A 26638-nucleotide genomic window follows, 5' to 3' on the forward strand; every position below is an offset into this window, starting at 1 on the left:
AACAGTTTGTAACTTTATAGTAAGTCTTCAGTCTTAAAAAATTTAATTTTTGCTTTATAACAAGAAAGAAGTATGCATAATTTTTAAAATATTTTTTGAAGCTATCTATAAATGGAATTGAAAATTTACATTTGCTAAAAACATTAGTCTTCTATATAAATAAAATCTTGAAAAATAACACCTCAAAACTCATCTTTTAAAATTTATTCTAATTTGTTACATATGACAGCAGAATGCATTACAATTCATATAACATATGTAAAGCACAATCTTTCATCTATCTGCTTGTACACAAAGTACATTCACACCATTTGTGTCTTTTTCATACATGTACTTAGGGTAGTGATATCCATCTTATTCCACCATCTTTCTTTATCCCCTTGCTCCTTCCCTCCCCCTCCTTCCCCTTTGCCCTATCTACAGTTTGACAAATCTTCCCCTGCACCCCCTCCCAATCTCACTATGAATCACCCTCTTTATTATCAGAGAAAACATTCAGCATTTGGTTTTTGGGGATTGGCTAACTTCACTTAGCATTATATTCTCCAACTTCATCCATTTACCTGCAAATGCCATGATTTTATTCTTTTTCATTGCTGAGTAATATTCCATTGTGTATATATTCCACATTTTTTAAATCCTTTCATCTACTGAAGGGCATCTAGGTTGGTTCCACAGTTTAGCTATTGTGAATTGTGCTTCTATAAACATTGATGTGGCTGTGTCCCTGTAGTATGCTGTTTTTAAGTCCTTTGGGTATAGACCGAGGTGTGGGATAGCTGGGTCAAATGGTGGTTCCATTCCCAGTTTTCCAAGAAATCTTTATACTGCTTTCCATATTGGCTGCACCATTTTACAGTCCCACGAGCAGTGTATGAGTGTGCCTTTCCCCCCTCATCCTCGACAACACTTACTATTGTTTGTCTTCATAATAGCTGCCATTCTGACTGGAATGAGATGAAATCTTAGAGTAGTTTTGATTTGCATTTTTCTAATTGTTAGAGATGATGAACATTTTTCATATATTTGTTGATTAATTGCATATCACCTTCTGAGAAGTTCAAAACTCATCTTTTTATAAGCCAGTTTGAGGGGGGAGAATAATGTTATTGAATAGTTCATATAAATCACATAGCACACAGTATTATCCCTCGGCTTCATCACTTCAGGTTTGTGTGGCAAACCACTGAAAAGACTAAAGCTAAATAAAATTGATTTGACATAAATTTTTTGTTCATGGTGTGTGAATGCCTCAGTCATTGTCTATGTAAGCTTTGAAACCTTGCTGGTTGAAAAAGAGTAAAGCTTTTTAGATGTAGACATATGATTGTATGTTATTTCCTTTTATGCATGCATAACAACATTAATATTCAGTCTATTATTTTCAAAATTACTTAAGTTATTATAATTAACTTTCAGGCCTGATATAGTAGTTCTTTTGAATTTTTAAATTTCTATAAAAGTAAAACAACTACCTTTAAGAGACAATCTTTATTTTAGAGATGGTTTTGTTCGTCATCACTTAGAGATATATATTTATACTGTTCACAGTGCCAAACCTGTGCAAGAGGATCAGGTAGAAAAACAATTTTTTTCCCACTAATTTCATCTTTGGGTTTTCTCTTCCCCTTCCTGAGCATTTAGTCTTCTTTCCTCCTTCAGGTTTCCCAGTGTGTTTCTGGTCTTCCCTGTGTGGAGCTAGTCACTCTAGAAAAGAGCTCTCTACTTCCTGCTCCTCTACTGGGACTGTTTGCAGTACCAAAGAGAGGAGGGTTAAAGAAACCAAAGCCAAAACAGTCACTCAAAAAAAAACAAATGAAGCAGCATGAATGAATGTATTCATGGATGGATGGGTGGGTGGATGGGTGGGTGATGGTGGAGTTTCAGAAGAGAAGTCTGAGAAGACATTTATGCAGGTCTCACGCTGTATGGGAGATGGTTTGTCCTGAGAAGGGGGCCTGTCAGGCAGACACTACCCCTGCTTTGCTACCGCAGTGTATCTCAACATGATGCTATTATTATCTTTCTCCTTTGGATATTTATCATGCTGGCTTGAAATCACATCCCTTTTTTGTTTGTTTATTTGTTCAAGACTGAAAGAGCATATTCCTTTTGTGGAACTATTGAATACATGGCACCAGATATTGTCAGAGGGGGCGATTCCGGACACGACAAGGTATGTTCTGTTTTTGATACTTCTCTCTATATTTCCATAAAATGTGCAGTGAGAATCCCGGTTAATAACTTCAGTGCTGTCCTTTCAACAGAGCCCTTTTTCTGGTGTTATCTTACTTCCTCCTGTTTTTCTGATTTGCTTTGTATACCAAACACAATATAAATTCTAGTGTTTTAGAGGAAGAAGATAATAGAAAGGTTAAAACATTCTAGATTTTCCTTGTTAAAGGTTTTATTGGTGAAAATTCTTTGGTTTTTAGAGTAACACTCTTATTAAAAAGTTGAGACCTTGAAACTAATTCTTCATATTCCATTAAAAGAGCCTACAGCTTAACCAAAGCACCAATTATGATTCCTGTTTTTTTTTTTTTTAAAAAGATGATTCTTTTTCTGTTGCGTAGGATCTTGATCTTTTAGGACACATCTGAACCACAACACAATGCAGAAGTGTCATGGAATGCATAAACTGTGTCCATGCTTCCTAAGAGTCACGCTGCTTTATATGAGACAGTGCTTTATTGGCATGATTAATTTCTTCTAGAAAAACATACAGAAACTAGTTGTGTGTACCATCGCTAGTTAGTATTTGCTCTCTATAGGTTGTTGAGGTCATTAAAAAGGGATCACCATATTTTCCCAATTTCTGCCTTTAACTTTATAGAGAGATACTGATGACTTTGTTGATTCTCTCTCCAACAGCAATAAATATTTTGACAACTCTTGGAAGAAGGAAAAATCCTACATTCAATATAGCCTCTTTGTTTTCCTAACACTCTAAAAAGCTCAATTTTTTGGCCTCTTCACTTTACATACTTTTTTATATACAAAATGAAGATCATAGAAGAATCTTTCTAAGTAATTGTGTTAAAAGCCTAGGTCATTTTTCGTCCTTCCTGTATTAATGTGTAAAAATGTTGTTCAGTCTTTTTTAACACTTTTGCTTCATTAATAACTCTACCCAAATAAGAAATTCTGTCTTTTTTGTTCTCTATCTTCCCCACCCCCTCAGTCAGAGTGCCACATGTGCAATCCAAATAATCTAGTAGGAATCTTTGGTTTCTTTTCTAGAAAAATGACTGGTCACATATTCATAAAGCCACCTTCAGGTTTGAGTGGCATTGGTTTTAGGAACGTGGCTGGAAGTCGGATTGCCTTCTGTGTCAGCAGAAGAGTGTGGTTTTACATCCAGCAGCAGAATTTCGCAGGGCCCTGGCTCAGGTGGCTGGGGGGTGACTCGTATGGCTAGAGGAGCTCGTTGCTGCTGTGCCTTGCTCATGGTGTTCTTGGAAGCCATTGGGGAATTTAGTAGAAATTAAAAATGAAAATTATCACCTAAAACTAATGAAGCCAATTTTCACACAAGAAAAAACCTTGTATTACTTTTAGAATTTCTGCATACTTAAGGTCCAGAACACAGCAACTTAATAGATATTCTTCTTCAAACATAGAATATGCTGACATCTTAGAGTTAATTAAATGAGATGTTATATGCAAAATGCTCATCACCATGCCTGATATAGAAAAGGAACATTCAGGAAATACTTTTCCTCTCATGACTTCAGCCGCCCAGTCCTGTTTTATGTCAGTATTCTGTATTTTCTTTAAAAATAGCTCTAGGCTTATAATATTTGTGTCACTTCTCTGAAACTTTGACCTGGAATTTAGAAGCAGATAATTCAAAATTTTAACATCCAGTTAATATCTTTCGTTGGTGTGAGCTCATATATTCATCAGTTAGCTAAAATTTTGATCTGCCTAATTATAAAAGAACTGATTGAATATATCAAAATTCTTTAAGCCATGTATAATTCACTCTTCTCTCAATTCAGATAAATACATTCATTAATAGGTTTCCAATTTAGAATACATTTTATTTTTTATTATTTTAAATCTTTGTATCAGTGAAGACTGTCACATTTATGTGATAGATCCTAAGAGAATTTGATTTAGGAGGTCATGAAAAAATAACACCACTGGATGAGATTAAAACATTTTTTATCTTCTATTCTAAGGAATTTCATGAAACTCTTTGGAATAGAATTCTTAATAAAAATGTGGATTAGTGCTTTTTCCCCTATCATAAGCCCAAATATTTTACCTACTTAAAATTTTAAAAATTTACTTCACATTAGATTTTTTTAATTGTTAAAGTAAAGCTGTAACTAGTTAGGAAATAACTAAAATACTTTCTGCATTGGGGATACCTGGGTATTTGTTCTCTAAATGTATTTTTGCACATGCAAACTTAATATTTCTTGCCCAGAAAGTTATGTACTAAATCTTTTTGTTAAAAATATTTTTCAGATACATTGTTTTATTTGATTTTTCTTAGGAAATATATTGTAGTTGTTAATTCTATAAAATTTTTTGTTTTATAGGCAGTTGACTGGTGGAGTTTGGGTGTTCTAATGTATGAATTACTAACTGGAGCATCTCCTTTCACTGTGGATGGAGAAAAAAATTCCCAGGCTGAAATATCTAGGTAAGATTTCATATAGAACACATTTATTATTTTCTCAAAGGAGCTGATCAAATTTCTGTAGTTAGGCTAATGAAAAAACATTTTTTACTAGGGATAAACAAAATGATGTTTAAGTGCTAAATTTTCATTTATATTCAATATGAGGATATAGATATATAGCTTTCTTATTTCTTTATATCTAATATGCAGAGTTGGATCTTAAGTCTCATAAGGATAGTGTAATAATTTTTATGACCTCAAATCATATTTAGCATATTGTCTTATACCTCTAGGTACATCATGCTTTGAGAAATTTAGCCCATAATCTCAGATGTGGAACACCTGTAAAGATTTAAATATCATGTATAATATATAATATGATTATATGACATGTAGCATGTAATTATAATGTAATGTCATATAATATTAATGTAATATATAAGCTGTATATTATGTATATCAAATATAACCTATCTTAATGCTTCTTTGTCGATTTCTTTGCAATATTTGCAGAATTGAAAATTTATACTTAATGGTTGATGGGTCTATTTTCCACTATATAAATTTAATTTCTCTGTGACTTTAATGTAAAGAAACAATGATGATATTTTTTCAGCTGAGGGACATCTGCTCAGTAGAAAGAATACCATAGAACTGCCCTCTCATAGGTTCTGATAGCATCATTCTGCTCTGTTCATTCTCAGCCAATATTACGGTTGTATTTTTGTTTGTAATTGTTTGATTAGTGTCTGTCTGACCTACTACATAGAAAGTACAGTGAGAGCAAGTGGCATATCTGATTTTTATCCTCATTACTTATGTATAGAATTCAGTAAATATTTGTGGAATTAAACAGGATAATGAACAAATGAGTGAATAGTGATAAACATTATGCTAATTACTAGTTGTGGTTTTTTGTCCTGCTTTTCTTGAATTTTATAATATTGAGAACAGATTTGACATTAAAAATTAAAAGAGATTCCCCTTGAGATTCTACTTCCAACAAAGATGGAATGACAGAGAACAGTTTATATTCCTGCCTGAAACAATTTTAACAATGGGCAAAATATGTGGAACAACAGTTTTGAGGACATTGCACATCTGGCAATGAAGGACAGTGATCCCTGAGAGATGGAAAAAAAATGAGGTGATCCTAAGAGTGCCCTAGCTAATTGTCTTGAGAGAGTTCCCAGGCTGCAAGGCAGGCAGAGGAAACCCTCGGGAGAGTCGAGATGGAACTGAGAGTCCAGGGAGACCGACGCAGCTGAAGTTTACAGGCCATAGTGTCTGAGAAGAAAAAACTGCACATAGAGAAGTCCAGAGATTTACGAAGTATCCAGTCAAGCACTAATGAACACACACGAGGGAACTACTCAGTATAGGTTAAAATGTTATTTTTCTCCAAATGGACTTGTAAATTCAGTACAATTACAAAATTACAAGACCAGCAGTCCTTTTATATTTTTTGGTTGTCAATGGACCTTTATTTTTATTTATTTATATGTGGTACTGAGGATTGAACCCAGTGTTTCACACAAACTAGGCAAGTGCTCCACCACTGGGAGCTACAACCCCAGTGCTCCCCGACTTTTGGTAGAAATTGACAGCCTGATTCTAAATATTCACATTGAAACAGAGGACCTAAAATAGCTAAATCACCCTTGAAAAAAAAACAGATCAAGATAGATTTCAAGACTTAGCATAAATATAAGACACTATGATGTTGGTATCAGGATAGACAAATGGTAAATGGAACACAGTAGAGAGTCCAGGAAGAGAACCATCCACATACAGGCAACTGATTTTTGACAGAGGTGCCTAGTCACTTCGGCACAGGAAAAAAAAAAAAAAAAAGTTTTTTCAACAAATGGTGCTTTACATTGGTTACCCAGATGGAGAAGAATGAACTTCAATAAATACTCCAAATCATATTAAAAAAAAAACTTACTCCAAATAGATTGTAGATCTACATGTAAGACCAGCAACTATAAAACTTCTGGAAAAAAACATGGAGGAAAAAAAATCTCTGTGATTTGGGATTAAGTAAATATTTCTTTGATATGACACAAAAGAATGGTCCATAAAAGAAACATTGATTACTTCATCAAAATTAAATACTTTTCTTCAAAACTGTTAGGAGAATGAAAAGACAAGCCACTGAGTGGGATAAAATTTTAAGTCATACATCTGGTAAAGGACTGCTATCCAGAATACAGAAAGAAATATGAAAACTCAAGGAAGCAAACAACCGCTTTATTATATAAAATAGGCAAAGGCTGTGAACAGACATTTCACCAAGAAGATCTGTGGGTGGCAAATAAACACAGGAGAAACTAATCAACATTAGTCTCTAGGGAAATGTAAATTAAAAGTACAGTGAAACGCTACTGCACACTCCAGCCATTACAGATAGAGAGACTGACCACTCCTGGTGCTGGTAAAGAAATGGAGGAACTGAGACTGTCACACACTGCAAAAGATGTACAATGGTAGGACTTTGGAAAACAGGCAGTTTCTTAAAGTTGAACACAACCTACTAAGTGATCCATCCATTCTACTATTAAATAATTACCAAAGGAATTATCCTTTGCTATAAAATGTCTGTACAGAAACTTGTACATAGATGTTTACAGCAACTTTATTTGTAATAACCAAAAATTGGAAATAAGCCAAAGGTCTGTCAGCAAGTACACAGTTAATAGACAAGTTGTGGTTTATCCATATAAGTGGAGTATTACTTGGCAATAAAAATGTATGACCTGTTAACACACACAACATGGATGCATCTCAAAATAATTATGCTAATTGAAAGAAACTAGACAATATAGAATATAGCCTATAGTAACAGAGAGCAGATTAGAGGTTACCTGTGAACTGGGGTGAAGGAGAGCAGGAAAGATCACAGAGGAGCATGAGAAAACTTTGGAAGGTAATGGGCATGTTCATTATCCTGATTGTGATGATGGTTTCTCAGGTCTAGATAAAGGTCAGAGCTTTTCAAATGGTACACTGTGTGTGGGAAGTTTATTATTTATCAGTTGTACTTAAATGAAACTATTTTTCAAAATTAAGGTATACCTTTTCCAGAAAAGGCTAGGAGGTAAATAATTTCTCAGTATTTCAGATTACTTAACACCAAAGTTAAGTGAGCAGAAATACCTTTTTAAAAATTTTTTTAAATTTAAAAGAAATTTGGCAGTTTGAAAATACCTCAAAATGACAGAAAACCTTGGCCATTGACCTGAAGAATTTGTATGCCATTGCAAAGTCATACCACGGTGGCAGGTGCAAAGGGTGGCCTTAGCATGGGAACATTAGAGGCTCCTCTGACCAGTCCTGTCTTTCTGAATCCACATACAAGTACAGCTTCTTTTTATAATCTTCTTTTCCACTGTAGGCCTAGAGAGAAGTATATTTCTCATAATGACAGTAATATTCTGAACTAAGTGATGTTAGAATTTAGATGGCTTTTATTCCCTTTATATCAACTGATTGACATTCTGGTTTAGAGAAAAGAAAGAACACCTGAATCAGGTTGTTTAAAACCTTTAAGAGCAAATAGATTTTTCAAACATTGAAATAGAATTTCTTCCTTTTGATCAGTTAATTATCTGCTTTATCATGTTAATAATTTGTTTAAAGCTTGGTTGTTAACCTGTGATCCTATGGGGGACTTTTTTGTGACTGGAATATACAAACAATGTGGCAACTGAATTATACTACACTACCTTTTCCTTTCGAGATAATCATTCTGATTATCTTTCCTGGCATAAACTCTTTCATAGTCTTCTTAAAATATGAATCATTTGGATAAATGTATCATTATCTTGTCTTCAGATATCTTGATTAGCTAAGACTTTTTCATTATTGAATTCTTCCATTCTTTAATTATTATCATTTTCCTGAACACGGCATATTTACTGTGTTTTTTATTTGAGATGCTTCAAAATAATGTATTATCTATGTAAACTACTTGCCATTATTATCTACAGGTGGCCTAAAATCAGAATAAAAATGTTTTGCTGGTTTATAAAATTTCAAAATTTAATAAGAACTTCAAGAGAGTCCAGCCTTCTCCCTTCAGTTAGACCCTTTTCCTCCTCCGTGAGACTCCTTGGCTCGCACGGCCCTGCTCTGAGACGTTTTTAAGGAAACCTGTGTGCTGTGGAGCAGTCTAGCCAGTGGAGTTTTTCGCCTTTGCAATAAGCTGAAATTATCTTTCTCTAATCACTGCTTGTTAATCCTGATCCTGTCCTCTCAAAGATGTGAGGAATTCTCACATTGTTATAGGTGTTTGAAGATCATTTTATTCAGGATGGAACTCTTCAGTTCCTTTAAGTGTTCATTTGAAATCATTTCCAGTTCCTCGCGTTCTGGTACCCTTTTGGACAGATAGGAACTTGTTGATATTGGGGACTTGAATGGTTGCTCCTCAGCTTTTCTGTGCGTCTGTTTCGTGTTTTACGTGTGTGTAGCATGGGCTTTTCTTTCCTGGGTGTCTTCCGCTAGCTTTTCTTGCCTTTCTGGGTAGAAGTTCTAGGAACGGGCTACAGCTGCAGGGGAAGGACCCTCCTAGTCAGGGGAATTGGCTGCACATCAAGTGCTACACAAATGAAGTGATGTGTGGGCCTGCCCTGCTGTCACTTCCTGCCACTTCACAGTTCTCAGTCTGTCTCTGGCATTCCTTGTTTGAACATTGTCCATCTCACGTCTGGTCCTCTTACCACGCAGTTAGGCCTGCAGTCGTGCTGTCAATACAGATTGTATGCAGAATTTTTTTCTTGTCTTTCCCTAAACAGTATGACCACTGTCTTCACAGCGTTGACTTTGTATTAGATATTTTAAGTAACCTAGAGGTGATTTATAATGTGTGGGAGCATGGCATAGGTTATATGCAAATTCTATGATTTTATATAGGAGCTTGAACATCCTCAGATTTTGGTGTTCACGAGAGTCCTCGGACAATCCACTGCTGATACTGGTGGATGATCACAGTAGTATTAGAAGAGCTCTCGTTAGTACTGTCTGGGTGAATGTCAGCAGACTCCAGCCTGCAGGCCAGCTTCCTTCTATTGCCCATCTGGAGTTATTTTGTTTTGTTTGTGTCCTCTGAGCTAAGAATGATCTTTACATTCTTAAATGATAGAAAAAAATCAAAAGAAAAATAGTATTTTATGACATGTGAAATTCATTCAGCGTTCACCATCAATGAAGTTTTATTAGAACAGAGCCATGTTCGTTCATTTGTGTGTTTGCTCTGGCAGCTTTTGTGCTACAGTAGTAGTGTTGCCTACCTGCCATAGAAACCGTACAGCTTGCATCAAATAAAATATCTGCTGCATGGCTTCGTGTTAGTTTTCCATTATCCATTGCCAAGTAACCAGTTACTCTAAAACTTAGTGACTTAAAAATTATAACATATATTTCTTAGAGTGTCTGTGGCCAGAAATCTGAGCACGCCTGAGCTGGGTCCTCTACTTAAATGTCTCCCAGGCTGCAGAGTCTTGGCTGGGCTATGATTATCTCAAGGCTCACCTGAGAAATGATCTCCTTCCAAGTTCACGTGGGTGTTGGCAACATTCATTTCACTGAGAGTGTTTGGCCTGAGGGCCTCAGTTCTTTGCTGACTGTTGGCCGGAGAACACCCTCCGTTTTCTACCCTGTGGGCCTCTCTCCATGGCAACATCAAACCAGGCATGTTGGGAAGATAGAGACGAATCTGTTGAATGATGGAATGTTTTATAACCTGATCATGAACAAAACATTCTGTCCTCTTTACTGTATAATAAAGACCCTGAGGCCAGCACACACTGAGGGGGCTATGAATACAAGAACAAAGTGGTCATTAAGGCCATCTTTGAAGTCTTATCTACCATTGGCTCTTTTATGAAAAGGAGTGCCAAACCAGGTTAAGGTAATTTTATTATTGTTCTCCCAAGTAGTCTTTTTTTTTAGTTAATTAATATATTGATTTCGTGTGAATTTCTAACTTCTTTAGGACACAAAATTAAGACAGTAATTCTGTTGTTTTTTATATTTTATGCATGTTGATTTGTCAGTTATCACCTTAAATTTACTCATTTCCATTTTTATGTATTTTCCTGTTCATAGATATCTGGATTTGGAGTTACAGTATAGAATAATTACAGGTATCATTGTTTTCTGTCCTGTTTTAAGATGAGATCAAATTTATTTCCTTGGTCTTTTATTTTCTGAAGATTTATGATAAAATATTTTGTCAGCATTTTTAAAAATATTTTTTGAGTAGTAGATGGACACATTATCTTTATTTTTATTGATTTATTTTTATGTGGTACTGAGGATGGAACCCAGGGCCCCACACATGTGAGGCAAGTGCTCTACCACTGAGCTACAGCCAGAGCCATTTTATCAGGATTTTTTTAAGGTCACCTTGATTCTCAATAAGTTACCAATAACCTACCTGTGAGAGAATCTGAGAGGAACCCAGGCACACCAGCATGGCGTCCTAAGGAAGCCTTGGACACTGGGAGGAAGCGCAATTCTGGGTGGTATCTACCACTTCTAGGAAGAAGATGCTGTAAGATGAAAGGAAAAGGAAGCCTTTCAGTACAGTCTTCCAGATCATGCTTGTGTCTTTGGCCCTGTAGGAGCAGCAGTTTTCTCCTTGGGCAGTGGCAGGAGTGGATACCTGTCCCCTGGCTTCCTACATGGTGGGGGTAGGAGATCTGGGCAGTGTGCTGGGCAGGAGAGTGACGGGGAGCACAGCCATGCACACTTATGATGGCATCATGTTCTGAGAAGCGCATCTTTCAGCGGTCTCTCACTGCGTGAGCATCAGAGTGCTCAAGACAAACCAAGACGGCTCCCCGGCACTGGGCAGTGTAGTCTGCGGCATCACTGTTGTATGTGCATGGCCTGGCTGACAGAAACATCACCATGCAGTGTGTGACTGTATTTCTAGCTCATATAGACATGCCCTGGGCTCTCCCTGGAGTTGCTGGGCGAGACTTTTAAGCACAGTCACAAATTCCACAAAAGCACATAAGGGAACTGGCCACAGAATCTAATTTTACTGTTCTAATGACCCAGCTGGTGTGGCCAGGGGAAACAGGTTATGGGGACCAAGGAAGAACTCCTAACACCCCAAAAGAAGCGATGGCCTGGGACCCGGTCCCTTGGGGCAGGCCATCTGGTGGCTTGAGGAAGGCCCACTTCTGTGGAACTGCACCCATAGCACCATCACCAGATACCACTACGTGCCAGTCTCTGTACTGAGAGCCACCACATGAGAGCCTGGAGTCCTTACACCCGGATGAACAGGAGCAGCACCTGCTGTTGTACAGAGGCAGAAACGGGGGGCAGCTTGCCTCATACTCAGCTGCTGTGAGACTGGACCAGGGTCAAGTGCAAGGTGACTGGAAGGTTGCTTGGTGCTGTCCCACCAGGAACACTTGCTTCCTGCTGCTGTTTTTTCCCTAGTCCAGCAGATGTTATTTTAGGTAAAGGCTGTAAATAATGGCCCACACAAGGGGCGTGATTGCTCTAATCAGTGGAGTAATTAAGTAGATTTTTACTCCTAAGGAGGAAGAAAAATATAAGGACTTACTCCTTGTTCTAAGCAAACTTATATAGTATGTGGGAAGATATGAAAGAAATACATGAAAATTCATGATAGCAGGGAGCTTTGAAAGTGTGAGTGGTAAGGATGTCTCGAAGTTTGAAGGAGTGTGGTTCCTTGGGGACTGGGTTGTCAGGGAGGCATGATAATGGAGGAGTAGTGTGGGCTGAAGGTGCGGGGGGAACAGGATGGCTTTCAGATGGTGGCAGGAGCACACAGCGGTACTGGGGTGGGGGTGCTCCTGTAGAAGGTTCTAGACTCCCTTGTCTCCCTGCCTTGCTGTGTTCTGTTCTGGATCTGTGATCTTACAAATGAAGCTTTATTTTATTGTTCCTATTCTAAAAGTAATGTTCATAACAACTCAAAACATGAGTAAAGGGAAAACTGACAATAGTACCCAGAAACAACATACTGCTCATGTTTTGTAGAGTCCTTCTTTCACTGTTGTGATGTGTTCATACTGGAAACATGGTTTTGTGTTTCTCAGTTTTTGCTTGAATTCATCTCATAAGCCCTCTATGGTTATAGACTCTTTGTAAACATGAGTTTCCAGTGCCTGTGTAACATACTACTGAGTGAACACCCCACACGTATTTCTCTAGTTTTGGGCAAAAACTTTAAAGTAAGTAAAGTTTGCTGAAAGCTCTTTCTTACCCAGACTGGCGTATAAGTAATTCTGTAAATCTTGGACCACATGGGAACCAGAAAGGGAGAGCCAGCAGCATCAAGTTGTGCAATAGGAAGGTTGATAAATGGGCCTCACACATGTGCTCTCCACTGAGCTACCTCCCAGCCCACGCTGGCAAACTTCTAAATGGAGGACAGAGAAAGAACCCACCCCAAGAACCCATGCTCTCTGCTAACAAATGATAGAGTTGTTTGCAGGCATCTTATTGAACTGAGGAAGGAAGGGCCAGAGGGAACAAGGTGTAACAAATGGAAAACAGACGTGCTCTAGGCTAAGCTGCGTTCTAGGCCCTGTGAATGAATCAGGGAATAAACACCGGGAATCCTTACTCCCCGGGAGCTTGCATTTTAGTCGGGAGTGACAAGAGGCACCCAAGTAGATAATGTGCTATAAATGCCACGAAGAAAAAGAAAATGGAGCAGAAGAAGGTGGGGGGACAGTTAACTTTGGCAGAATGGCTAGGAGCGCCTCTCCAAAAGCGCAACCCTCGGTCGAAGAGCTTAGCAGGTGACAGCTGTGCCCACAGCCAGTGGTGCTGTCTTCCAGAGGCCGTTCTTTGTGGTCTATTTTAATGAAACCTACATACAGAGTTCCATAAGTTCTCTTTTTCTAAAACATTTATTATGAAAAGTTTTGGACTTTTGTTAACAGTGGAGGCCCACACACTCCCTGCGAGGTGGAACCATGAATATTTTACCATCCTGGCTCATTGTCCGTCTGCCTGTCTCTGTCTCTCTCCCATCACAGAGTTGATTTTTAACCTTGGTGTCCTTAACCCACATCTCATAAGTTCTTCTTGCTAGTCAGTTGTGAATTTCTTTTATCACAGCAGTTTTCAGATAAAAGAACTCTCACAAATAGGAAGGAATTATATTTTTATATTTTTATGGACTTTATAATTTTATTTAATTTTGAATTTTTCTTGTAATTTGTCAGTCTATTTGGAGTTTATTTGGGATCATGGTGCAAGGCAGGGGTCTTGCCCTGGTGTGTTTATTTCCCATGTAGCTCTATCCTCAAAGCGTTTGTTGAATCACGCAGCCTTTCCTATGGAGCTGGTCACTTTTTACGAACAATGCTGTCTTCATAAATGCCTCGGTGCTTTCAAGAAGTCTCTTCTGTTCACTTATTTGGCTGTTGACTTACTTTGCCACCTCACTTTCACAATTTTGCTTTACAATGCATTTTAATAAGTAGTTAGGCACATCAGCCCCAGTTTTCTTTTTCAGAATTTTCTTAACTGTGTCACATGCTTATTCCTGCAAATCAATATTAAAGTCATGCATGTTCTAAAATACCTTCCTGCAGTATTTATATTTACTGCTTTTTAGAAAGGAATATTTTCTCCTCTATAAACAGGAATAATAGTAGCAGCTTTTAATGAGATCGTTGTATTAAATGATAAGATAAAATGTTGAGTGTTATCCATCAACTCAGAGCCTGTTCTAATTTTACAGGAGGCTCTAAGATTTATTTAGGCCTACATAATTGCAGTTCATTTCTGGAGTTTCCCAGATTCATCTGGAAGCAAGAAAATGAATAATTTGGGGTTATTACCAAGTTGGAAATCAAGCCCCATTGAAGGAAGTGAAGTGGCAGCAATGGCCAAGAAACGCCTCCTTGCTGCAGATGCTCCAGTGTTGAGGGACACATGTCCCACAAGACCCTGCACGGTCAGCCCGCCCCTGCATGCCCACTCTGCACAGCCATCAGCAGCCTGGGGCTCAGATCAGCATGCTCAGTCGCATGTCACAATAGACTGGAATCTGACACCAGTATAGCTCAGCTTTATAGAAGGACACAGGGCAGGAATCAGTGTATGCCCTTCCAGAGACCTTGGCAATGCTTCCCAGACCACAGGACCCTCTAAGCCAGTAGGGACGGGACCATGTGGTGGCAAGGACCAACCCAGCATAGAAAGCTCGGCTCCGCAGCTCTTGTCTACTGGCTGCCCACATGCGTGGCTTCCAAGGCCCATTATGGATAGAAGAGCAACACACAGAAGCACATGTTTTTGTTACCAGGTAGCACCAATGTCAGCCCCATGTAGAGGCCAGACTACAACCCTTGGCACTCCAGAAATATTTGGAATCAAATTGCTAGTAAAATAGATTTTATTTGAAGCCAGTTTTGAAGGAAGATAGAAGGAACTTATTGTTTGCAAAAATTCTGTCTTCAACATCTCTGAGGGCAAGCAAGGGTTTTAAAGGAGAAGAGACAGCCAGTGAGGCTCAAAGTACATATGCAAATTGAGTTCACGTGTGCTGGACAGGCCGGGAGGGAGCGGCTCCACCTTACTTCCTGCCTTCTGGTAGGCCGAGGTGGACTGATGAGGCTACAGCTCATATCATACCATATCAGCCTCCTCTCTCATCAGAATCTAAAATGTTGGCCCCTGCACCCAGCACAGGCTGTCCACTTGCTACTACTGTTCCTGTGCCCAGAACAAGCTCCTGACCTGAGCCGTGGTCTCAGTATGCTCCTCTTTCCTGGCTTGGCATCTCAGCAGAGCCATCCCTGTTTTCAGGTGCACCTCCTCTTGAGAGAGGACCCACCAAGGTGGACATCTCTCTGTTGTATCTTCCTTCACAGGACTGGCTCTTGCTTTCCCTGGCGCCAGGTTCAGAATAGCCTCCCAGAGTGGAGTACAGCCTTCCTGAGGTTTAAGAGCAATAGATGCAGAAATAGCCAATATCACCAATGGAACATTTATCTATAGCTGCTCCTTTACACAAGGAATTCTGTCCTTCAAAAAGTACAGTGAAGGAGAAAATGGGAAAGGCTTTTTTTGTTCTTCCCTGTGAAAGAATTTCCAATTTCTTTCTCATATACACCCGAGCCTGATCTAAGGCGAGGACCATTTCTGCTACTGCTGAAAACCCTCCAGTGGGAGTGTATGAAAGAATTGGGGAGAGGAAATTATTTCTTTCTTGTTCTACCAGCATTTCCTTGTGTTCTCAGAATGGAGGGCTAGAAGTAGAATTAGCTTATTTTTTTTGTTGTTGTTGTTGATTTTTTAATTTTTTTTAAATACACAATAACAGTGGAAAGCATTACAATCCTTATCATACATATAAAGCACAATTTTTCATGTCTCTGTATTAAAGTATGTTTAGGTCAATTTATGCCATTATACATGTACTTTTTTGCATTATAATTCTTAATTCATGTATATACCACAATTTTTCGTATCTCTGTGTATTTTGACACCCAATTCAAGTCTTTATACATGTACTTTATATTGATGACCATCCCATTCCACCATCCTAGCTAATCCCCTTCCCCCTCCCTTTCCCTCCCACCCCTCTTCCCTATCTAGAATTAATTGATATTAACAACTCTGTTGTAAGTTTTTGTCAAAATTATAGCTCTGGCTTGGCATGGTGATGCACACTGTAATCCCAGCAGCATGGGAGGCTGAGGCAGGAGGATTGCAAGTTCAAGGCCAGTTTAGCAAGGCCCTAAGCAATTTAGCAAGATATATATAAGTATAAAAAGGACCAGGGATGTGGCTCAGTGGTAAAGTGCCCCTGCATCCAATCCTTAGTACCCACCCCCCCCCAAAGTTGTAGTTCTGTTATCATTTAATGATTCTCAGTAGCTACTCGATACAGCTTCTGTGTCTTTTTTCTTTATTGTTGCCTTAGAGTGGGGGAGTGGAACAGTTAGTAGCTCACGTGTTTCAAGCATTTGCTGTGTGCCTGGTGTGGTGTTAGGCATGTCAACTCATACTACCCATTTTAGGCAGGTACTGTTGTTTCTTCCCGTTTTACAGTTTAGAAAACTGAGTTGCACAGATAATTACCTTTCTCAAGGTCACACAACCAGTAAGGAACAGAGCCAGTGTGGATCTGTTTGGCCTCATAGTCGGTGTTCTTCCACACTCATGTGTTACCTGGTTTTGTCCCATGATATGTTAACATGCACAACAGGAGAATCCTGCGTGTGCAGATAATGGAGACTTCGTCTTCATGCATGCTCTGTGGAGGTTTTAATTTCAATCAAGCTCTTCCCTTATTTTTCTCATTAAATGATTAATCTTGCTTCTATGAGGGGAAAAGGTACACTTGGATTGGATTGATTTCTTTTGTGACCAGAATAAATTTCTCATCAAGAAACTTGGTTTCCTCTTTTTTTTTTTTTTTAATTTTCCATAATAGACTTCACTCTCCGAGCTCCTCCTTCCTAAAGGCCCTGTTTGCTTTACAGCAGCAAATATTGAAGCATGCACTCGCTCGTGCCCCATGAAAAGCTGCCACCCCAGGCCCATTTTCACATATCAGAACTGACCCTTGTCTGGGTGGCTCGGCCTCACCCATCTTGCTCAGCTGCCCTCTTGATTCCCAGTGGCCCTCACAATGACTGGCACTCAGGGAGGTGGGGACAATGACAGTTCTCTTTTTTCCTTTTGAATCTGGATGCTGCTGCGTTCACTTGCCTGACTTTGTTGAGTTCTTTCTGTTGTAAAGTCCTTATTCAGAGAGCCCGATATGTGTCTGTGTATGTGTGTGTCTTCTAGTCCACACCCTCTTTTTTATCTTCCCCAGTAATGTATTTGGATTTGTAGCCTTCCCTCAAGATTGACTTATATTGAAAAACATCTGTGAGTTTCACAAATTTGACTTTATGATATCTCAGTTTGAAATATTTCTTCAGCTTTACTGAGATACTATTGATTCATCTCAAAATGTCTTTCTCTCTCATGTAGTTGAGTTTCAAAGTGTGTTTCACCATACTTGTTTTTGCTAAAATATCATCACTGTGACTCCATCCTCTGGTTGTTTAACAGCAAGTTTCATTTGCCTACAGGAGGATATTGAAAAGTGAGCCTCCGTATCCACAGGAGATGAGCGCGTTAGCTAAAGACCTGATTCAGCGTCTTTTAACGAAAGATCCCAAGAAGAGATTGGGATGTGGTCCTCGGGATGCAGATGAAATCAAGGAACATCTCTTCTTTCAGGTGAAGTTTACTGAGCAGATGTATGAACTCACATCCCTACTATTTTCAGGGTGCTTGGCATTCTTGGTGGAAGGAGTGAACACAGTCCTCTTGGGGGGTCTTTCTACCTAATCTCACTACATTGTACCTTAAAAATAAAAAGATGACAAAGACCCTTTAGAAAGGACTAGAACACTACTTGAATAACTCTAAATGGTCTTTTCCTCCCCAGGGGCAATGGGAGTGGGACAGATTATAATAGCAATTAGTTTTCTCCATACTGATGGATTAGAATTTCTAAATAGTGGTTTCCATTTATGACCTTGGGATTCTGGCATATGTACTAAGGACACTTGTTATATTTCTTGTTTCTTTCTCAGTTCATGAGCTATTACTGCCACTGTGTTTTTTCACCTTTACGTGATGACTTTCTCTCTTCCTCTGTTCATAGGAAAAATCTTTAAAAATCCAAAACTTTACACATTTACAACATATAGAGTTACTCATTTATATTCTTTGTCCCTGTGACTTTCTTAAAAAAAAAAAAAAAACAGCTTAACAAGGCCATTCTACAGAGGACTGACACATCTGCTCAGTGTAGTTTGTTCACTTGATTACAGGAAAACATCAAAATATTAAGTAACTGGGGAAAAAAGTTAAATTGACTGGGCTGGCTAGTTATTTCAGTCTAAGTGGTCAAACCTGGATGACATGCCCTGATTTCTAAAACTCTGAGTTTATGGCTTTTAAGTAATTTCATCATATCAACAAGTATAACCTAAATATTTACAGTCTAAAAGGACCGGACCATTCAAGATATTTTTATTCTGTAAGCGCTTTTATATTATTATCATCAAAACAAATGAAAAGAGCATACCAAAGCAAGGAAAAGAACTATTCTGTCAAGTAAGCTTTCATATTGTTCTTCATTGCTTTTTAAATGGAGAAAAACAAATATTCACTGAAAATTACACTATCTCTGTACTTCTATGCTCAGAAAAGAGTATGATTACTTCAATCTCTTACTGTAATCATTTATTGTACATCTTACAGAAGTTCAGTAGCATAGTAAGAAATACATTTAGAATGAAGTGAACTTCTCATTATCTGCATTTCATAAGTTCACATGAATTCACAAGACTTGGAAAGATTACTCTTTGAAAAGCTATTTCAAATATCGTGTTCATAAATTTGGCTCAGAATTAACAATAAAATAAAATTCAAGAAACTACTCAAACAAAATATCCCTAATCATATTTTCCTAGGATCTTTTTAACCATTGTTTCTATATTTGTGAATATTGCAATTATCTTTCATATTAGAAGAATTTCTCCCTCTTTTTTTTTGATAGCTTGGAATAGTAATTTTAGATTACTTAATTGCTTTGACTTTTTAAATGGTAGGAATGCTTTTGGAAAGACCAGAACTCTACATGTAATCATCTAAATGGTCTTTTTTCCAGAAATGGAACAGGAGTGGCTCATGATAGCATTCAGTTTTATACATGTTAAGCATTGTCCTGCTAACAATGTATTTCTTTAAATTATACCTTTACTTTAGAAGTGTTTCTTAATGTATGTATAATAGCCAGCACAAATCGCATGCTTATAGTGGGAAACATTACAGCCATAGAAGAAAGAATACGAACCAGAAGGCCAAGAGGTTGCTTTCAGATCCTGACTCTTCCACCAACTGTTGTAATATGAAAGGGTTAGTTCTTATTTCTGGGCCTCGGTTTCCTTCCGGATTATATAAGAAGGATGAACTAATCAAGCTCTAAAACCTGTTCTAGCTGAACACCAGAAGATCTGTAATTTAATGATTTTATTTTCACTGCCTCTTTAGGGAGCATAACAAAAAGATATTTTATATGGTTGATTAAACTTAATGAGTTTTATTACCAGGAAGTGCAGGTTTCACATTTTATCACCATAAAGTCAGTATGCATCTTGTAGTAAACATCATCTTACTATTCTATAATGCTTTTTTCTTAATTACTTAAAATAATGGTTTACCTTAATATCAATAGTGACATCTGAGATTTGAAAAAATATGGTAAAAGAAGAATCTATAGAATTCAGTACATATTATCTGAGGTGTTTTAAGTGACAGAAGGAGCGTAAAGAAACAGAGCAGGGATTTGAATTTGAATAACATCATTTAGGGGCTAGGGTTGTGGCTCAGCGGTAGAGTGCTTGCCTTGCACGGGCTTGGGAGGCCCTGGGTTTGATCCTTAGCACCACATAAAAATAAGTAAATAAAATAAAGATATTGTGCCCACCTACAACTAAAAAAAAAAAGAATAAAAATATTTTTTAAAAAACCCACATCATTTAGCCAGTGTGTGACATGGGTAGAAAGGGAACTCAGATGAGAGGCAGTATCCAAAATGCTTGAATTCCAGTCAAAGGAGAACAGAGTGGTTCCACAAATATTATAGTATCACTTATAAGCACACGTTTGATATGTACTTCCTAAATAAACTTCTGTCCATGCCTTTAAAAAATAACTTATTTTTAATCTGGAGGAAAAGAAGCCTAGGGGACAGGAGTATTCCTTTAGAGTTAATATAAACAGACATTTTAAAGCCCTTTAATGCATTGTTTTCTGTTCATTTTTTTGTTTGTTTCTTGGGGCTTAATTCCTTTCTCAGAAGGCTCAAGACAAGTTATTTTTCTGGTATCTCCCAGGGCAAAGCAGGGTGTCCTGGTGCCCCACGAGGACACTGTGGGGCTCCTGATGAGGGCGGCATACTCACGCAGACACCGCCTTGCCCGGGACCACAAGCAGCAACAGTCAGAAAATGGCCTCTTCCTTGAAAAAAAAAAAAAAAACAATTTTTTTTTTTAAATTAGTGATTTGAAACCTCTTACTTTAAGCTTCTCCCTATTAATTAAAATCCTAATCTATTTTTATTATTCATAGAAAAATCTATTTTGACTTTGTTGATTTCTACTTTGTACCAATTTTTTTTCTCTTCTTTAGAAAATCAATTGGGATGACTTAGCTGCCAAAAAAGTGCCCGCACCATTTAAGCCAGTCATCCGAGATGAATTAGATGTGAGTAACTTTGCTGAAGAGTTCACAGAAATGGACCCAACCTATTCCCCGGCAGCCCTGCCCCAGAGCTCCGAGCGGCTGTTCCAGGTAATCTCACGGTGCGCACCTGTACGCTGGCCCTGGGTGATTTGGAGGAAAAGACCTGTTTCCCCATATTAAAGTGCTTTTGTTGGCATCTAAAATCAGGGTTCCCTAATCTAGTCATAATTATTAAGAACAGAGATATTTCACATTACTAACTGAATATTATGGTTTGCTCAAGAGCAGATATTGCTTATGTTTTTGTTTTTTATATAAGTAAAGGTTATTTTTTTTACCTGAAATGTGATTTTTATTCAGATTTTTTTTTATAAAAATCATAATACCTTATCTATTCCTCTTTTTGTATAAAATAGTCTTTGGTTCACAGTGTTGTTTGATTCTTCATTTTCAGTGAATGATCTGAACTACTTTCCAACTCTTAGAAAAGACTTTGTGTTTAGAAAATGTTCTGAATCAGACTTAGGATAAAATTCTCGGCCTGTTAATCGGCGCCATAGCTTCCTCCTCTGACTTCTGTTCATGCTTGTGGACATCCAGAATGTGTCCTGCTCATTCCCTGTCACTGTCCACCAGTTGACCGAGCCCTTAGTAGACATTTGTTGATGAACTAGTCAGTGTTACAGCAATTAACCTGAACAGAGCAGGTTAATTGCCCATCATTACATCACTTCTAACTCATCACATCATTCTGACATTGGATTTGGTCTCTTCCAAAATTCAATATTAAACTTAGTTATTCTGAGTAAACAGGAGTCAGATAATTGCTGAATTAGAAACCAATTTTAAGGAATCTCGTTATTTTTCTAGTTTGAAACACCATAGTACTGGTACTATTGTTTAATGCCTTGATGTATCTTTCTTGAGAAGTTAGTTGCGTTAGCAAACTTTTATCAGCAAATGCAAAAAAATTACAGATCTGAGTCAGATTTGGGGGTGGGATAGTGAGGAAGTCTTTTTCTACCTTTTTTGAATTGGCTTGATTCTACCAGAAGATGGCATTGTCTCCTTCTGAAAAGCATTTTCCTAGTGAATTGAAAAAACCCTGCATTTAGGATTGCAATAAAATTAGATACATCTCAATATTTGAGTATTTTTAAAGGAAAACATAGTGAGCTATTCTCCACTAACCTGCAAATTGTAAGTCCTTCTCCTTGACCTCCCCTTCCCTTTTCTAGGGCTATTCCTTTGTCGCTCCTTCTATCCTGTTCAAGCGCAATGCAGCTGTCATAGATCCTCTTCAGTTTCACCTGGGAGTCGAGCGTCCTGGCATGGCGAATGTCGCCAGGAGTGCCATGGTGAAGGTGCGTGTGGCTGCTCCAGGGTGCTTGCTTCTGTGACTGCTCAGATGTCAACATTGTTCAGTGTTCTCAAGTGCAGTCATTGTAATAGATTTACTAATCAACTGAGGACAATTGAGAAAATGAATGAGTCAATAGAAAACAATATTTGCCCTAGAAAATTATGGATATTAAGTAAATGCTATAGATAAAAGTAGAAACAAGATAAAGTAAAATGAATTTTAGATTATAAATGTGTTCCATTCAGATCTATGAATGTTAATGATTTTATATGGCTCTACGGTTTTACTTTTCCCTTGTGTATGTTTAACCTTTTCTTAAGTTAAATGATGTTGGTTTCTCATCAGGACTCTCCATTCTATCAACACTATGACCTAGATCTGAAAGACAAACCATTGGGAGAAGGAAGTTTTTCCATTTGTAGAAAGTGCGTGCACAAAAAAAGTAACCAAGCATTTGCAGTCAAAATAATCAGCAAAAGGTATGACCGTTTCTAGCTGTCTTTCATGTGTATTGATCCTCGTCAGGGGATTCTGAAAATGAAGAGGTTTTTATAGAAAAGGAATCAATGATATATTATCTTTCTATACCCACCGTCTTAACTATGTGGCTCATTGGTTGACCCATTATACTTATAGTTCTAATAGATATTTTCTGATAAATAATTCATTTTAAACATGAATCATTATCTGATATGCTTTTGAGATTCATATAGGGAAACTTTTCTGTGACAGTGATACATTTAATCAGTCTTGCTTAATGATCTCAGCAGCTATTGCTATTTCTATTAGTTGTATGTTTAAAGTACTTTTCTCTGAAATTGTATGGTACTGGTAGTTTCAACAGCCAGCTAGTTGTTTCAGTCACTGATTATTACCCTCAGGACTGTCTATTCTTATTACCAAATTGTTAGGCAAGTAGGGCATCCATTTATTTGTATGACTAGCTCTTTTCTGACTCAAAGAGCATAATTTTCTCCAGAAAAATGTCATACTTTTCTGGTGGGAGATATGATTCATTACTTTCATGGAAACTTTATTAAATATCATTCTTGGACATGTGTATTCTGAGTGCACTGTAAATAAAAACAAAAATTGGGGCTGGAGCAATACTGACATAAAAACTTTCTTGAAGAATCATATAGATGCTAACTATTTCATCTTGCAGAATGGAAGCCAACACTCAGAAAGAAATAACCGCTCTGAAGCTCTGTGAAGGACACCCCAATATTGTGAAGCTGCATGAGGTTTTTCATGATCAGGTATTTATGTGGCTTTTTTTTCCTCTGTGTCCTCGTTTATATACAGTGCTCCATTTCTCACCAGTTTTATTGGTGTGGAACATCACCTGGGCACTAGGAAGGGCAGAGAAACCACCCCACACATGCTCTTACCCACCCCAAAGCACTTCATCCTGCTGTATTGCTTTCCTCACTCTGCCAGCACCACCTGTGATGGGGAAGGAGGACAGGGCAGCAGCTCAGGGCACTGTTGCAGGCACACCATCGTGCACACTTCTCAGTACTCAGGAGTTTTGAGCCTTCAGCCCTCTTGTCACTTCTGTAGCACAGCATAGAGTCTTGAGCACACGTACTGCAAGCTAATGGGCACACGAGCAGAAGGGCAAAGCTGCTCCCCTCAGCTCGCTGCTCCAGGGGGCAAATTCTGCTCGCCCCAGCCTAGATCATGCTGCCCTCTTTTTCACTCCCAGTCTTGCTATCCAACAGGAAGCTGGGAAATGGGACCACTGAATTGGGTTCAAGTCACCTCTCAGCCTTCCCACTGCCAATTCATGACTGGAAATTGCCCCATTTCAGTATTCTTTCCCCCTGATACCAGGTGGAATGACACAGTTCTGCTCAGGACAACATGGAGGCACAGCAGCTGAAACCAGTTGCAAATGTGGTTTTCCCTGATTTTACAATGAAGGAACTGAGGTTCTAAAGTCATGAGACTTGTGCCAAAATCCTACAACAGGTCGGCAAAAATCTAGTAGGCAGAACCTGATCACCAGTTCTGGGCTCTCCTTGATGTGATTCTGTGACATCCATGACTAGAATAGCGGGAACCCAGGTTTCTACCACAGAAACCTGGGAAAGAATGATACCTCCCAGTGAGCTCGGGCAGCAGCAGCTATATTATCAAACTGTAATAATTGCTGCCATTTATAATCACATACTTCATGTGGTCCAGGTACCACACGAGGTGCTCTACGTATGTCACCTGAGTCAGTCATCATCATACTCCATGAGGTGAGCACACAGAGACTCCCAGTTCACTAACAGGCCTCACGGTCTGAAAGGGGCAAGGCTGGGTCTGAGGCCAGCAAGCCGCTGTTCTGCTCTGCTGCCGGAGGGAAGGCAGAAACAGGCTGTTATTTACATCAGGCAATGAGCACCCAAAGTTGGCATTATCCTCTACTCCTTTTTGTTACTCATAATCAGAAAAGGCAGCCCTTGGAAGCAAGGCCTCGGGGAACTGCTCTCCCTGCTTCTCCACTGCCTCCCACATCATTGAGCTATGCATTTCTAGTGGAGGTAGTGAGTCCCCTGTCCACTAGAGCTGTTCAAGAAGAGACTATGAGTCAGGTATGAGGGCACACCGTAATTCCAGCCACTGAGGATACTGAGTAGGAGGTCATAAGTTCAGGTTAGTGAGACCTGAGCAGGTTAGTGAGACCCTGTCTCAAAATAAAATTTGTAAAAGGGCTGGGAATGCAGCTCAGGGCTAGAGTGCCTGGGCAAGGACATAGCCTTGGGTTTAGTCCCCAGTACCACAAAGAGGAGAACCTACAGACTGGACAACCTGCTGATGTAGACATGTCAATCAACAGATATATGGATGACCTAGAAATCTCCCTCTGTGGTTTTGCTTCTGTGCCCAAACTGTATCCCAGTCATTTGCTCTCTGACTTCAGACTGATGTTGGATCTCAAGAACACCCCTAATTATTTATGTCAGAAGTTGATTATTTGCTGTTTTTATATTCAAGAATTATTAGAATATAAATCATTTCATAATCCTGTATGTACTAGCATAAATACATTATCATTCTAATGTGTAGTTGTAGAACTATACCTTGGATTTCCCCATGATGATGACATGAGTGCTTAGACCACCCCCATACCTACCCAGATGGTCTTCTTTTTAATTGATGGGTGGCAGTGAGGTTGGGTCTTCAACCTTTGACTGACAGTACAATTCATTTTATGATCTGTGCTTTACATACTCTAAGTTTTCTATTATGCTCAGGATAATATAACTTTTTATGGAGCAATTTTTATGAGTTTCTAATTCCAGCAGCATTAATTGAGTGATATTAATGCTATTATGCAAACCACCTGAATCTTAATTTTGACCTTTTTTTCTAAACCATTTGTGTTCATTTGAGAGCTGATATAAGTCCTTCCTCTCTTCTTATAGAAATATATGCAGAGCATAGTAAATGTATAACTTATAAAGTAGTTAATTAAGATGTTGCTATGGGGATCAAAAGCAATTACTTTAAAAAACATACACAATGGGGATGGATACTTGTAATACAAGTATAACTAGGAACCTTGAAACTAATCTTTTGTGTCCTAACATTATCAAACAATACCTTTTTTAAGAGGTAATTTGTCATTACATGGGCGTGCCAGGCTTCATGTGCACAGTTGCCCACACCTAGTTGATAATCTTCTAGATTATTTTTAACAGATCACTTCAGATTACTGTCATTACTTGGGTTGGAACGGAATTCAAATGAAAGAATTAGTCAAGGAGAGGATATATGAAGATTTCCCTGAAGTACTTGAAATTTTCCATTGCCAAAATAAAATTCTAAAAAAGCCACATTACCCCTCAGCTCTTTTCCCTAAAATTCAAAGATTGCTTGCTGGTGATTGTTTAAATAAGGGATTCTTTATACTTACTGATAATGGATAATAATCAATAAGTGTTTTATACAGTGATAGATTTCTCCTTTCCATTAAGTCACCCCACATTTTTCTGTTTTCTTTTGTAGCTTCATACTTTTCTGGTGATGGAACTTCTGAATGGGGGAGAACTGTTTGAACGCATAAAGAAGAAGAAGCACTTTAGTGAGACGGAAGCCAGCTACATCATGCGGAAGCTCGTGTCGGCTGTCAGCCACATGCACGACGTCGGGGTGGTGCACCGGGATCTGAAGCCGGAGGTATAAAACAGTGTGATCTCTTTTACAATCCACCTGACATCACTATTAAAACCCCCCAAGTGGTTGTGGAATTTGGGGGATTTATTTGTTTCCCCAGAGGTGTTAAATAGATACTTGAAAATATCACAGGGTGTGGGTGGCTCTTTTCTATGTCAGTCTAAAATAAATTTGTCTTTTTTGATGTTTTGGTTTTATGGGAT

The 26638-nt window shown here is 38.4% G+C and overlaps 1 protein-coding gene across 1 annotated transcript in view; it reads left to right on the forward strand.

Moving 5' to 3' along the window:
* The window catches only part of Rps6ka5 (ribosomal protein S6 kinase A5), a 174146-nt gene that overhangs the window by 132136 nt on the left and 15372 nt on the right, over window positions 1-26638 (forward strand). The window contains exons 6-13 of the mRNA XM_026394225.2: window positions 2093-2176; window positions 4554-4657; window positions 17734-17884; window positions 20849-21010; window positions 22141-22266; window positions 22611-22744; window positions 23431-23524; window positions 26268-26438. Coding sequence (XP_026250010.1) covers window positions 2093-2176; window positions 4554-4657; window positions 17734-17884; window positions 20849-21010; window positions 22141-22266; window positions 22611-22744; window positions 23431-23524; window positions 26268-26438 — 1026 coding nt within the window. The remainder of the gene's footprint in view (window positions 1-2092; window positions 2177-4553; window positions 4658-17733; window positions 17885-20848; window positions 21011-22140; window positions 22267-22610; window positions 22745-23430; window positions 23525-26267; window positions 26439-26638) is intronic.

Source organism: Urocitellus parryii, chromosome 6 (assembly GCF_045843805.1).
Source record: "Urocitellus parryii isolate mUroPar1 chromosome 6, mUroPar1.hap1, whole genome shotgun sequence".
NCBI lineage: Eukaryota > Metazoa > Chordata > Mammalia > Rodentia > Sciuridae > Urocitellus > Urocitellus parryii.